At 38.0% G+C, this 15,058-nt stretch overlaps 2 protein-coding genes across 3 annotated transcripts in view; one reads left to right on the forward strand and one right to left on the reverse strand.

Moving 5' to 3' along the window:
- The window catches only part of KCNMB3 (potassium calcium-activated channel subfamily M regulatory beta subunit 3), a 24,977-nt gene extending 16,485 nt beyond the window's left edge, over window positions 1-8,492 (forward strand). The window contains exons 3-4 of one of the 2 annotated variants that reach the window (XM_019794110.2): window positions 3,533-3,731; window positions 8,439-8,492. In XM_019794110.2, the coding sequence (XP_019649669.1) occupies window positions 3,533-3,731; window positions 8,439-8,492 (253 nt within the window). Of the gene's footprint in view, window positions 1-3,532; window positions 3,732-4,880; window positions 5,280-8,438 lie in introns of those variants that run through there. The other variant, XM_002912457.3, reaches the window with a different exon arrangement.
- The window catches only part of PIK3CA (phosphatidylinositol-4,5-bisphosphate 3-kinase catalytic subunit alpha), an 82,892-nt gene continuing 76,240 nt past the window's right edge, over window positions 8,407-15,058 (reverse strand). Inside the window, exon 21 of the mRNA XM_034662588.1 lies at window positions 8,407-14,546. Coding sequence (XP_034518479.1) covers window positions 14,276-14,546 — 271 coding nt within the window. The 3' untranslated portion in view covers window positions 8,407-14,275. The remainder of the gene's footprint in view (window positions 14,547-15,058) is intronic.

Here is a 15,058-nt window from a genome sequence, read left to right on the forward strand (position 1 = left end):
CGCTCCCGGAGCTCCCTTCTCAGCCTGCTGTCTCAAGCGTGCGGGTCCGCGGTCTGTCCGCTCCCCCTTGCAGGTGGCTACCGCTTCCCGGCGCCCTGACACGGCGGCTCCCTCCCCCTTCTGTTTAGCTTCCGATATCTGTGCGCGGTTTCACGGCTCCCCGCTTCGTACCTCGATACTCAGCGCTGGAGATGTTCATTTGTAGAGATCCAGATGTATCTTCCTGCGTCTCAGGCTGATTCCGTGGATATCTGCTGGTCTGGTACCTATCCAGCTCAACTCAGGGGACCGGCTGAAAAAGGTGTCCCCTACTCCTCCGCCATCTTAACCAAGAAATAAAATCTTAAAATAAAACCAGACAAGCAGATATCACAGGGAATGGTTAATTTATGAGCACAATAAAAGTTATTTTAAGTTTGAGTTTTTTGAGTTTGACAATGTCTACCTAACACAGAGTAGTTGCTCAAGAGATACTAGTTTTCTTCCTTTTGTTTTTAAATTGGTTTCCTTATTAAATACATGGAATAACAGTTATCATTTATCAAACATACACTATGTGCCAAAATACACTATATTTTATCCTACTTAAGTCTATAGCAAACCTATGATGGTAGCATTATTTTATCATTTTAATTTTCCTTTTATAAATGAGAAAGCTGAGACTCAGGCCAAGTAACTTCCCAAGGTCACCTAGCCAGGAAAGAACTTGCCTGTCATTTTGATATAAGACTCCTTGCCTCCTAATATTTAATTGAAGTTTGCAGCAATAGAGGAGATGGGAGATTTCACTAGGGAAGGGGAGGAGCTGTTTAATTCAGAGGATGGCTTACACAACATGGGGTACTTTGAGGGAGGGCACTACTGGGTAGGGGAAAAGCAAGGGACAATTTCCCTTAGGTTAGCCAAAGAGTGATAGAAGGTTGGGAGAATAGGGAGAGGGAGGCCTGGGAGTTCAGTGAAGAAAAAGGGTCATAGGACAGGAAGTAGGTGGCTTTTGTTATTTATTGGATTCATTCCTAAGTTACATTATTAGGGCAATAATGTGGAGGTCCCCATTGCTACAGCACACAGTGCTACTATAAGAAGTGTCCAGGGGAATTTTCCCTTTGGTATTAGCACCAGGATTCTCCTTCTGCTTCTGATCAACCTGCTTTTATTCAGTGGACACCAGGAATCTTATATGTAGTTGTACATATTCATTCATTACTTTGGCTGCTAGGAAGCTCAGAGCCAAATTTGTGGCCCAGTTCTCATAACCGTAAGGGATCTTATGGTCTGCAGGATATATGATTGTACCTCACTCTTGATGTCTAGCTTTCTACCTCCCTTTTCCTATTACTCTCTCTCTCTATATATATGGAGAAAGAGAGAGAGAAGGAGGGGGAGATCAGTATCTATATCTATCTACCTATCTAGCTAGCTACATTACACATATCTATGTAAGCTGAATAAATTGTGTGTGTGCATGCGTGTGTGTGTGTGTGCGCATGCATGCGCACGCACGTGAGTGTGCTTGTATGCAGGTCCAGGTTAGATTGTCTCTGAAATGTGATAGTTTGGGAGATGGGTTGAGGATACCTTCCACAGCCTAATACCAAACAGTGGCTCGTATTTAAATTTTACTTTTCTAAGCATTTCTGGAAATTGTTTGCTTAAAGTAATGAAGTGAATGCGTAAGAGAGGTGCGTTCTCCACTGTCTCTTGCCTTGTGATCTTGTGCCACCTCAGAGACTGGTTTTGCTCCACGGAAGGTGGCCTGGGTAGCTCATACCAGTCCCCACTCCCTTAGACTGTCATCTCTCAATCCAATGATGGACCTTGTCTACTTGTGGACATAGAGACACACAGTGTTATTGAGAGAACACTCTCATGTTTTCAGCTCTAAATACATTCCTGGTTCTACTTGAGAGGGCTGGTCTGGTCCTTGTACATGGAAATTTGGAGAGCTTAAGTTCCAACACAGATAAACAGGCACCTCTGAAATATCATTTTAAGATGCTTAGTCTAAATAAGTACAGAATTTAATTTTGTGAAAAAAGCAGGTGAGTGTTAAACCTATGGAAAGAACCTTATTTTCCATATTTGTATTTTCACTTGCCCAACATTTTATTCTTCTTAGGCTACATCCAATGGTTTTTTTATGCCCGCCTTGAGATTATTTTAAAAGGCATGGTGTCCCAAGTTTATTAAAGAAAATGCTTACTCATGACCAAAGATCTCAGTGGGAGGGCAGTGTGAACCTAGTTTCAATGAGGCTTTTCAAACATTGACTTTAGAATTCGCTAAGCTCACTTCTTGTGTTTAAGTCGCCAGGAAATAAACACAGGGACCCACCTACATGTGTGAGGGCGCGTGAGGAGCTGGTCCTGTACATTCAATCAAGCGTTTCCTCTCACCCTCATTTACTTTATTTTAGACTTGTCCTCTAATCATTTTATACATATCTGTCTTTTCAACACCACCACAAAATCTTCATGGGCAGGAGTTTTGTCTACCACTTCTCATAGCACCTAGAATATTCTGTGTGTGTAGTACATGTGCAAATTCTCAAAGGAACGTTTCCCAAGTAAAACTTAATTCAGGGTAACTTATTGCGCCTCTGCTATGTGGAGGCACGGTGCTTCATGCTTTGAGGAACATAAAGATGAATAGGATACACCCCCTGACCTCAAGGGACTTACTGAGAGCAAAAACATAGTAAGTTTGAATGAGACATTCTTTCTATGATTTCTATCTGCTCTTTGGAAGTAGAGAGAGTGAATGGAATTGTACCTTGTTACTAGGCTATATTGACTAAGGGCCACACTGACTGTGGTTGGACTCCTTCCAAAGGCACGTTTTCATCAGCACAGGCAAATGGGTACATCTTGAGATGACGAGGCATGAAAGAGGGTGAGATTTCTGAGTATGTGGTTACAGTCATATTTGTCAAAGCATGGTTTGCCAAATATCTGCATCTTAAATACAGCTAAATATAGATTCTTGGGCTTCAACTCAGATCGACTGAACCCAAATCTCCTGGAGCAAAGCCATAGAATCCACAAATTCTTCACTCTAACGAACTTGCTCAGGTGATTCTGAAGTTCGAAAACCATTGATCTAAGGGTTGGTGTAGTTAGAAATATGCCAAGAGGTTCATACTTGAGATGAAACTTAGCAATTTGCTATTTATTCCCTTTCTCAATGTTCTCCATGTTTCCTAACCATTATGTGCCCTCTGTAATGGTTCTACCCTACCTTGAAATAGACAAATGCCTTGGGTTATCACATTAGAAACCTAAAACTAGGGGCGCCTGGGTGGCTCAGTTGGTTGAGCATTTTACTCTTGCTTTCACCTCAGGTCATGATCTCGGGATCTTGAGATCGAGCCCGATATTGAGTTTCATGCTGGGCCTGGAGTCGGCTTGAGATTCTCTCTCCCTCTCCCTTTGCCCCTCCCCCCATTTTCTCTCTTTCTCTCTTAAAAAATGAGAGAAATATAAAACTAAATTTGTAGAGGGTGAAGATCACTTTTTTTTTTTCCCAATTGAAGCACTCAGAGAGAAGAATCAAACTGCACTATCATCCACACTCAGATCATGGATGACTGGATGGACTGTGCTTTCACCTGCGGTGTGGACTGCCGAGGCCAGGGCAAGTACCCATGTCTTCAGGTGTTTGTGAAGCTCACCCATTCAGGTCAGAAAGCTCTCCTGCATTATAATGAAGAGGCTGTCCAGATAAATTCCAAGGTAATGTAAAGTTCATGTAATTAAAGAGTTCTAATTATAGCCCCCCTTCCGTGCCTGACTGTCCCCAGCAGAGTGCAGGACCTGGGCCCATCTCTAGGGATAAATCTGTTTCCCTCCAGTGAACGCCTCTACAGTGGTCTAATCAGGATAAATGAAGCTAAAAGCATTCTTGGAGGGAAAAACAGAGTATATAGAATGGAAAGGAATTATTCCAATTTCGCAAACAGGTGTCTAGAATTTACAGGCTGAACCAGCAAACAGAGTCATTCATGGGCAGTCCCACTCCCCATCATATCAAAAATGTTAAAATGTACTCACAACCCATCTTAAATCAAGTAAACCATTTTTCTTATCAATGAAATTTAAAGATTATAATTTTGATTTTCATAGGTCACTAAATTGGTTCATACGTTTATAGCGTATATTTACACCTAACTATGAGAGTTAGGTTGTATTAGGTTAGTTGACATGCTACTTTGTTGTCTTTACTTAGGCACCAATCAATCTGATGATTTGTTTTCTGTTTTGGATGCAATAATTTTTAAGGTCTCAAACGTTTCTGTAGGCCCTAAGCACAGTGCCCTGAGTGCCTAGTGGGTATGCTAAAAAACCTCAAGCTTTTTTGGAAAAAAAAAAAATCACCAGCTGAGAGATCCCTTCACTGGTTCTGCCTTCTAGGAACAAAAGCCTATGTAGGACCCCTCTCTGTGGGCCTAGGGCAGAAGCCTCTACATGCCATCCCTTAGGGAAAGATTTTACTATGGGAAATCAAGACAACTGGGCTAGAGGCATTCATAGGCGTTGAAAGCACATAGTGAGCTCAATAGGTATTTGTTGAATGGACAAAGACCGAGTGCCTGTATGTGGAGAGAGCATGGCCCTTTCATGAAGCTGGTCACTGCCTCTTCTGCAATGTCTGTATTCTAAGAATTCCTTCCCACATTTCTGCTTTGTGCCTGGAAATGGCCATTTCCCTCTTTGCCCTCCCGCCCACCCTTCCCCGTGAGCTCTGCAAGTTTCATCACCTTCTGAGATTGAAACTCTCCACCAATAGCTTCAGTTTGAAGCTCTTTCAGAATCAAACCTGTTGTTTCAACGCTTGGCTTTGGGGACAGTGTCCTCATCTTTCTTCCTCCTCCATATTCCTAGTGCTTTTACACGCCTAAGTGCCACCGAGACAGGAATGATTTGCTCAACAGTGCTCTGGACATAAAGGAATTTTTTGATCACAAAAATGGGACCCCCTTTTCATGCTTCTACAGTCCAGACAGCCGGTCTGAAGATGTCATTCTCATAAAAAAGTACGACTACATGGTTCTCTTCCACTGCTTGTTCTGGCCGACGCTGACCCTGCTAGGGGGTGCCCTGATTGTGGGCATGGTGAGATTGACACAGTACCTGTCCCTGCTGTGCGAGCAATACAGCACCGCGCGCAGAGATGAGGCAGGCGGCAAAGTACCTTCTGCGGAACAGCATCGATTCAAACTGTGGAGTGTGGGGAGGAGCCAAGAAAGGAGCAGAGAAATCTTACGATGGTGGCCAGATTAGAGTCTTGGCCTTCAGCTGCTGGGCAAGTTTTGCACCTGAGAACCTAACGACGCTTGCTTGCAGACTAAGCATGGAGAAGCAATTCACATTAAGTATGATATCTCACACACAAAACAGCATTTTTCAAAAGCCTGTTTGTATTCCGTCTATTCCATTAATACACACAACTCACCATCTTTTCTTCTACTCCACATTTCTTTCCACGTGGGCCAAGGCAGCGCTTTTTCCCCTCATAGCAGCATGGGCTCCAGGTAGCTGTGCTTGATCTAATTTCGGCCCTCGTGGCCCCGTCAGTGTGGAATACACAATGAGGGCACCTACCTACTGACCACTGAACAACCAGCCGCGTCCTCTGCAACAGAGCTCACGTCAAGATACTTCTCGAAAGAATCTTAGTGAAGAGCAAGTCATTCACTGCGAGGAAGATAATGATCTGGTAATTTCAAACAAATGTGGGCCTACCTTTCAACCTCCCCATTCATGATAAAGGAGAAAAGCTGCTGCCTAGCAAATTCACGAAGTTTGGAGCTGTTAGTACTTAACCTTGCCATGTACCATGTAATTTTGCTTTCAGCCACATTTTTCTAGTTAGTTATGCTTTCCATAAGCTCATTTTATTCTTTGTGCACATGCTGGTGGGAGTGAGAGAGACGGCCAGAAATGTGAAGCAGGGAGAGGCTGTCCTGGATGGAATTTAACATTCACGTCAGATCATCTGCATTGTAGACAAGTCCCACGTGGATAGTCAGCAAATGTCCGTCCTTTAATTAATGACTCAACTGTGATTATTAACTAATGAATGTCACAAGGCTCTCCCAACAAGTGCCTTCCAGAGTAAGCTGAATATGAGTTGAAGACAGAGTTCGTTCTGAAAACCAATGTGCCTTAAAGTATCTTTACATTTTACTAAAAAGTCTTATATCATGGACAATAGAAAGAATGAGACTTTTGAAGCAACTTATACACAGGTTGTAATCAAAACAGAAATTTTGCTTCTAAGTCAATATTATGCCTTTTTGCCGTGAATTTCAAATAACAAATGACTAAATGGAGAATAATTAGAGCAATATTGACAAGTAATGAACAGTTTTGGTGCTTTCTCCTCTTTCTAGTGAGCATGGTAGAAAAAAAAAACGTGTCTGAGAGGATTTTATGTGACTTCGTAGGCCGTAATTACAACTTTTCAGATATGTATCCTTGGGCAGTTCAGCTGAACTGAAAGGAAGGTTCAAGCCTCTCTCTTCTCATTTATAAAGTGAGGATAATCTCTTCCTTCATGGGGTTAAGGAACAAACAAGGGAGAGTACGTACAACACCTTGCTCAATCTGGCACTTAGTAAAAGGGCTAAAAAATGTTGGTAGATAAGAAATTGGTTGCTAAATTTCAATATTCCCAAGCCTTATCCCTCTTTTGGGTGTATACCCAAGGAAATGAAATTAGTACCTCCAGGAGATAATCTGTACTCCCCAGTTCAGTGGAGCATTACTGACAAATGGCCAAGATATGGAAACAACCTGTGTCCATCAATAGATGACTAAACTGTGATCTTATGCGTACACACACTGAACACACATATACATGAGGCATATATCCATACATACAATGGCATACTACTCAGACTTAAAAAAATGAGATCCTGCCATTGGCAACGACATGGATAAACCCAGAGGGCATTATGCTAAGTAAAATAAGCCAGACACAGAAAGGAAAAAAATTGCATTTCACTTATTTGTGGAATCCAAAAATGGCAAATACATAGAAGCAGAGTAGGACATGTAAGAGTAGGATGGCGATTATTGGGAGTGGGGGAAATGGGGAGATGTCAAAGTGTACAAACTTTGTTATAAGATGAGTAAGTCTAGAGATCTTATGTACAGCATGAAGACGATGGCAATAATACTATCTTGAATACTGGAAATTTGCTAAGAAAGTGGATTTCAGGTGTTCTCATCACACAGTCACACACACCCCCACACAAAAGGTGGAGATGATACATTGATGAGCTTGACTATAATCATTCGCTATACATGTCAAATCATATTGTACGCCTTAAATATATACAATAGTTATTAAAAAATAAAATAAAATTCAGTCAGCCTTGGTACCTTTCATTGGACAGCTGGTTATAGGGGCTAGGGTAGGGAGCTGTAGGAGAGGATTCCTTCCCACCTTCTCTTGGCTAAATATAACATACATTTAAGGTCCAGAATATGCCATTTAAGAGGTTATGGTAAATTATTTTGTCTATCATTTTCCTGAAATAAAATAGATGTATGCACACATATTTTAATAATTTTGCAAATTGAGAGTCTATAGATTTCTTAAGGGCACATCTCTAGTCCATTTCTTAGTTTGACACGCACCTAACAACAATTAATTCGTGGGATTTTTCTCCTAACAAATTCAAAACCACTGATTTGAAACCTAAAAAGTGAAAGTGTGAAACCTCAAGTGTTTCAATTACTACAGTTTTCCACTCACAGAGTGTGGCTACTTGGTTCTAATCTCATCTCAGGAAAGAGAGACATTGTGCTTGGAGAACAAAGTCAATTTAGAACAATGTTAAATCAAAGTCACGCAAACCATTTGGCAAAGAAACAAAATTTAAGCAATTACTTGCTGTTAATTGCTTAGAAGTACAAAGTATCAATGCCTGCATGTATTACTGGTCCAAGAAAAGCCCAGACTCCCCTTTTGCAAGGTTTACAATAACTGAAAGCTAAACCAGTTTGCCTAACCTCACTTTTAGGTTCTGGTCTTTAAATGACTTGAAAAAAAGTCTGTCTGCATATACAAACACATTCATACGTGTATGTGTATACATATATTTCTGCTTGAAATACAAACACATAATTCCTTACGCTTAAAGGAAGTTAATATTCAAACATATTTCTTTCAATATTCATCACTTTACCGGGGCAGAAAAATTGGCTTTTGAGGCATAATAGTTTCAGGTTTTCAATCAACTGTTCTTAGTCATGATTGGTAAGAACTCAAGTTCAGCTAAATTTTGATTATTAGCAACACCGGTTTGCTTTTAAGTATTCAAAAAAAAAAAGGCAAAATATAATTATCACAGTTTTTTGTTTAAAATACACAGTACACTAAGGATTGTTTGGACACAAGTCATTTTTTCTTTTTCTTTTTTTAATAAAGAGCGTGATGTTACAGACTGCAAAGTTAAAAGAAAAGCAGACATTGACAGTTTCTGATGAGCACAAACAGTAAGTGCAGTCACAGGCCAAACTTCTCGCTGGGAGCAGCAAGACTGGGAAGGGGTCTTAAACCTAGTGACACTGTTTTATTCTATAGTCTCAGTACAGTAACACATGCATCTTGCTGTGTCATATCCTTTTTGGGCCATCATTAAAAGAACATTGAAAAACATTTTTCTCCTAATGAATGCATTATACCATAGGACTTCAATTCATTGAATGACAAAATATAGAGAAATAGATTTGCTACAATAAAAGGGGCCAAAAAAGGGTGGTGGGGGCTGCTTCTGGAAGCTTCCAAAGTCAACATTTGATGTGTTAGTAGTCTTCTTTTCATAGTGCCACATTCTCCGAGATATTTAAAGTGTTATGTTCCGAAAGGATATATGCTTGTAGATTTTATTCAACCCAATTAAGCCCAAGGACAAAGTCACATTGAAACTATTAATTGTATTTGAAACTTAGGTTCCATAGCCAAAAACATTTCTAGAAACCACATGAAGTCCAAGCTCTCCAACCACTCTTTGGAACAAAAATTAAAACTGACAAGAGGCTGTTCTTATGAAATTGATAAATCGTGACTATGTTTGGAAATTCATACTAGAATTAACAAGTTTAGTCTTATTAAAGATATTTTGAGAAGATATAAAACAATGAAAGTTTTCTGCCTCCTTGCTTACCTAGAAGGAGGAACAAAAATAAGAATCGCCTAAAAATATACATGGCTCTTAGCATAACCACAAAATTATTGTAGTGACAGATTAAATAAGGTTTCAGATAGATTTATAGACTTAACTGGCTTACAAAATGCATTAAAAAAAACCTTTCCATACTTACCAACATGAAGAATGGAGTCTATTGTTGGTAGTGAAAATCAGTTACCTAAACTACACTAAACGTACAGTGCACTGATTCCCACCCCCCCAACCCCCCCAACCCCCAACTAAAACTCATATGTAGTTGTGTAAAAATTAAGTCAGAAAATTTCCTTATGGCTCATAACTGTCACTTTATGCTAACTAGCATGGCTGTAATATTAGCATGTCTAAAACTAAGGAAAAGGAATGGCGCTTCATGAATAAAAAGGAAGTGTGAAACCTTAATCAAGTGGAATACTCGGATGAAATAAGCTTATTTAAAAACTAACATCCCAACTTGGGAAACTCCTAATAAATTCTAAACACTTCTGAACTTTAGAACCTGATGTTTACACCTTTTATAAAAGATGCCTCTTGACTAGGACTAGCAAGCAGTGTGTACACAAATAGAAATGTGTGCAAATACACACACACCAATTTCACTAACAATAAAGAAAAGAGAACACAACTAATTTCAAATGCCGAATTCAAGAATCTAGTACCATAAGCCTTTTCCATGGCTGCAGCAATGATTAAATTTTAACCAAAAATTTTTCTCAAGTCTCCATGCCATTAAAAATAAGGCATGCCAACTCTGACTTTTTATAAATCTAAACTACAGTGCTCTGGAAATTTCTGTAGCATCAGAGCCTGAAGTATTGAATTGTGACTCATTTATTTTTTTTCTTATTAACCTTCTGAGGTAGAGTTACCAATCCAATTTTATCAGGACCGTAGTTATCTTGAGCTAAACCCCATCATCTTTTCAGAAGTAAAAGTAATTTTTGAAAGAAAAGAAAAAAGGCTTCCCAGGCCATGGCACGTAGGATACACTTATAATTTTAATGTAATAATTAAAAAATAAAAATGGTTTGTGTTTATATTTTAAAAAACAGCCCAGCTGTATTACTCTCTCACCAAGAATTGTTATCTGAGGATCCTGTTAGTGCTGAGTTTTATAGGTTCAGCCCTCACAATCCCATCCTTGATGAAGAGTTAGTTCCCTCATGGTATGCACAGTGTACTCCCAACTTTCTGCCTTCTCTTAGAAGGCTCCGTCTAAGGCTGCCCTTAGAACTGCCCCTTCTGAGCAGGATGGATATGAAGAATGTGATTCATTCAAACAACTCCTCCCTGTTCTGCCCCCTCCTTCAACATTCTCTTCTCAAAAACATCTGAAGTATGAAAGTTGTTTTTAAATAGTAGAAGCACCACAATCCCTTAACACCACATATGGTCTTTAAACTGAAATACGTTAGTGATGTCTTGGACATCAACATCGATTTTTAAAGTGGATTCTGAGTGTGTGGGTCCAGCCCAGGTCTGCAGTTTGTGCAGACATAGAAACAAAAGAAAGTTAAAACATTCAGAAAAAGTTAACCTGCTGGCTTTAAAATAATGCTGGAAATCAATTTTCTTCAAAGAGTTGGAAAGCATGGGCTATTGGTCAGAATATGAATTAGATGGGTTTACAAAATCATTAAGAAACAAATCCAAGTTTATGTGCTGTGAAATTTCCATGGTTCCTTTAAAATAGATAGGCTGCTCACATATTTTTAATGCTAAATCACTCAATTTTTGATGGAAAAAGAATACAGATGGACTGTGTTTTCCCTATGTGAAAATTACCAATCCACTGAAAATAAAATCCAAGAGGGTATATACATTCTAATCAAGTCATTGATTATTTTCCTGATTAATAAGAACTACACTTTACACAAAATACTTTATCAGCAGCTGTTTTCATCAAAAAAACCAATATTCATAGTTTCACAGTTGAAAAAATTACACATTAAAATATTTTACAATTCATTGTATATTCACCAGTTTCCCATTTCCTAAAGGGCTTGTAATATAAAGCAGATTAGAAGGGAAAACCTCAAAGTTGATTAACTTGACACTGAGTTTTACAGAGGACACTAAGAACCACAAAAAGCTTAGGTTCTATCATAAAATAGTGACCAAATTCCATTCTTCTTTAAAAAATCCAATTAGAAACATCTTTTTTTAAAAACCAAATTCTACAATATGATTAACAGATTTCAAATTAACAGCAGTCTAAAAATCTTCAAAATAAATGATTTTGTATACTGAGAATATGATAAAAAGTTAAAACATGATTTTCAGATTATATCTTACTAAAATTAGGTTTTATTTTCTTTAAACCTGCTTGGTTCCCCCCCCCCTCCAAAATAGTCACTGAAGGAACTACTTCTTGATTGACCACATGAAACTATAAAGTCAATAGTTAGTTATACCACATTCAATGACAAGGATGGTTGGCCACAGGAACTGACCAATCCATGGGAAGCGACACACCAAAGTACCTGGAAATGGCTGACCACTGACTTGACAGCCTAGTCACCCCATGTAGCATTCGAGTCAATTTTTGGTTCTTTGCCTTCTGAGCACTACCTGACCCTTTTTTCTTATTTTTAATGTTATTTGCTTAAGCTCTGATGGGATTCATTTGAAATTCGCTTTGCTTTTAGCTAAATCGCTTAATCTGCAGTCTTTGTAAAATTTGTCTACACTTCTTCAAATAGAATTAACTGGGTTTAATAACTGTTGAAAATAAATGGATGAAATAAGCTATGTGGCTGTGTTTTAATGGTGGAGAGGGGTCCCAGGGGAAGGGGACTAGCTGGACTGATGTGAGACAGCAAAAATTATGTAACTTTCATGCAAGGAAGCTTCAAAGCTTTTTTGGCACTCGGGTAAAATGCTGTTCTCAACAGTTTCCACCATCAGTTTCAGATTTGTACCATTTCATTGAGTTTTCCTGTAATTAATCCCTGATATAGAAAAGACTGGGATGTTAGTATGTATTAACTGAATATATCTAAAAGGCACAAAACGTTAAAGAAGTTGTAATAAGTTATGAAATCTACATCTGCAAAAGAATCTATTTGGCTTCCTGCTTAAAATGGGAGTTTAAATTCTTCTTAACTATTCCAAGACAGTTTACAGAAATAAGTTCCCCTAATCCTCAAATTAATTTTTCTTGTTGGCAATATTATATACATGCTTTAGTGAAGTACCTAAGTCTCCAATAATTAGGCCCTTTAAGGGCTCTAAAATAGCCAAATATTAAGAGTATTTGTATTAGAGTCCCTTGTTTACTATTCAAGACTTCTATTATAGGTAACTGATTTCATAAATGAATATCGTTTAAGTGATGCTGTTTTACTAAAGTATATAATGTGCATTTTTAAAATAAAGTTGTATTCCAATAATATGCCTAATCTAGAAAACTGTCAGTAAATTATTGCACTTTTCTGGTGTGGCACCTGGACATTTGCTAAAGCTATTTCCTAGGGCATTAATCATTCATTTCAAATACTGAGTAAAATATCAGATTCTAGAGTGATGACTAGCATTAGCCCCTACACCTTGGGTTAATGTTTTCCAAAGTGTTTAAGAATGTATCCTGTACTCAAATGCAATTTAATAAAGTTGGACAGTGAGCCCTAATTGCTTGGAAATGGGACATGATCTTAAAATGGTTTAAGGTCCTACTTTTATTATCCAGATATTGCATAAATAGCCTAAAAAGGTAAAAAGTTCATGGTTTCGATTCCCCCATATTATAAAGTATTATTCATGAGCATACCTCGGTAGAGGGTTTGAAGCAGTCAGGAAGATATTCTATTGTGTTAATTTTGGTAACTAGTTTCATGACTGAGGCATTATCAACTATAAAAGAAGATGGAAAGTGGGGGAGTCATGAAAACAGAAAGAAATAAAACGAAAGAGGATGAACTTAAATCTGTTTTCCTTATGCAGTTATATACTAGTCATTGGTATAAATGGGATAGTGCCTGAGCCTCACCCACAGACCGAGAGGAAAGCTGACCATGCTGCTACGAACAATAAAAAATTTGGGGTGCAAAACAATGCATGACTATGGGACAGATCATGTAAATAAAGAATATATATTAATGATAGTTTCTATAATATAAATAGCCTTTAATAAAAAAAATAATCTTTTTAATAACATTAATACTCACTTCTATTTTCTGGAAACATGCATGAAAAATGTATTCAATTCAATTGCAAAAGGAGAAAAAAAAATCAACCTATGGTGAATACTGTACAATTCTGGAGCAAGAACTAGTCTTGCTCATTCTTTCTTTCTGATGATTATTGTACTTTGTGGGAGCCCAGAATTTCCCTGGGAAATAAGAATCAGATTCTTGTAAATACTGTCCAGAAAAAAACCCAAAAACACCACCTTATTAACAGGTCTCATTTGTGACTGCTTCCAAAACTTTGCAGATAAGACCCCAAATCGTCAAAAGGTTTGATTTATTAAAAAGGAAAAGTCTCTGGTGAAATCTCAAGAGTCCCTTCCACCCCAAGCATTTTTTCTTCATTAAACAAGGAGTCAAAAAACCCACTTCAAACTATAAATTGAACAGCAATGGAAAAATAAGAAATCTTCATTATTTTCTAATCTCAGTGTAATTTAACACCAAACTTCAGTTTCCTTGGACCTAATGCAATATTAGACTTTTTGTGTCCACAATTTCAAAACATAGAACATTTGCAAGACAAAGAAAGAACATCATTCTTTTTCCTTCTCCATCATTTCTATATATTTTGGGGTTTTTTTGTTTTGTTTTCTTTTTTAAAAAAAGATACAAACAATCTTCAAAGTTTACCTTTTTTGGACTTAAGGCATAACATGAAATTGCGCATTATTCTAAAGCTTAATTTTGAAATGAACTAGTTTAGTGCTCTCAAACCCTGTTTGCGTTTACATTATTTAAATTATATAGTATTTTATTTCTGTTCTTGTGTAACTTCTAATGCTGTTCATGGATTGTGCAATTCCTATGCAATCAGTCTTTGCCTGTTGACAGTTATTAACAGTGCAGTATAGAATCCAGATAATGAGCTTTCGGTTTCTCAGTTATCATTTCAGTTCAAAGCATGCTGCTTAATTGTGTGGAAGATCCAATCCATTTTTGTTGTCCAGCCACCATGATGTGCATCATTCATTTGTTTCATGAAATATTCCAAAGCCTCTTGTTCAGTTTTATCTAAAGCTAGGGTCTTTCGAATGTATGCAATATCATCAAAAGATTGTAGTTCTGGCATTCCAGAGCCAAGCATCATTGAGAAAAGATTTATGAAGAGATTGGCATGCTGCCGAATAGCTAGATAAGCCTTGTAACACATCTCCTGAAACCTATAAGTAATAAGAACAGTTTGATCAGTACGGAGCAAATGGGGTTAATACCTTCAGGTCTCTGCTCAAATGTCACATCACTAGAGAGGCCTTCTTGGGCAAACCTATAAAAATAGCATTCCTCTCCCCACTCCCCTTACCAACACTTTCTGTTCTCTTCACGCCATGCTAGAATGTAAACTCTGTGAGTCCATAAGGATTCTGTTTACTGCTTTATCACCAGCACCTTAGAATAATGCCTGTGGTACATCAGCAGTTTACTAAGGATTTATTAAATGTAAGAAATGATCCATACTAAAGCCTTTGGGATTTAGGCTAGGGGCAGGACAGAGTTGCAGATAAAAATAATTTTATACAAGATTTTTGAAAATACTTTAAGGTTTAGGTTTAAGATAGACTGATGATGTATCAGAAGGTGGCCAGAAAAATATAAATAAATGTAATTACAGTTGACTGATTTCCTCAAAATGTAGGACTAAAAAATGTTGTCTTAAGCACTATACATTATTTAT

Source organism: Ailuropoda melanoleuca, chromosome 1 (genome assembly GCF_002007445.2).
Source record: "Ailuropoda melanoleuca isolate Jingjing chromosome 1, ASM200744v2, whole genome shotgun sequence".
Taxonomy (NCBI): Eukaryota; Metazoa; Chordata; class Mammalia; order Carnivora; family Ursidae; genus Ailuropoda; species Ailuropoda melanoleuca.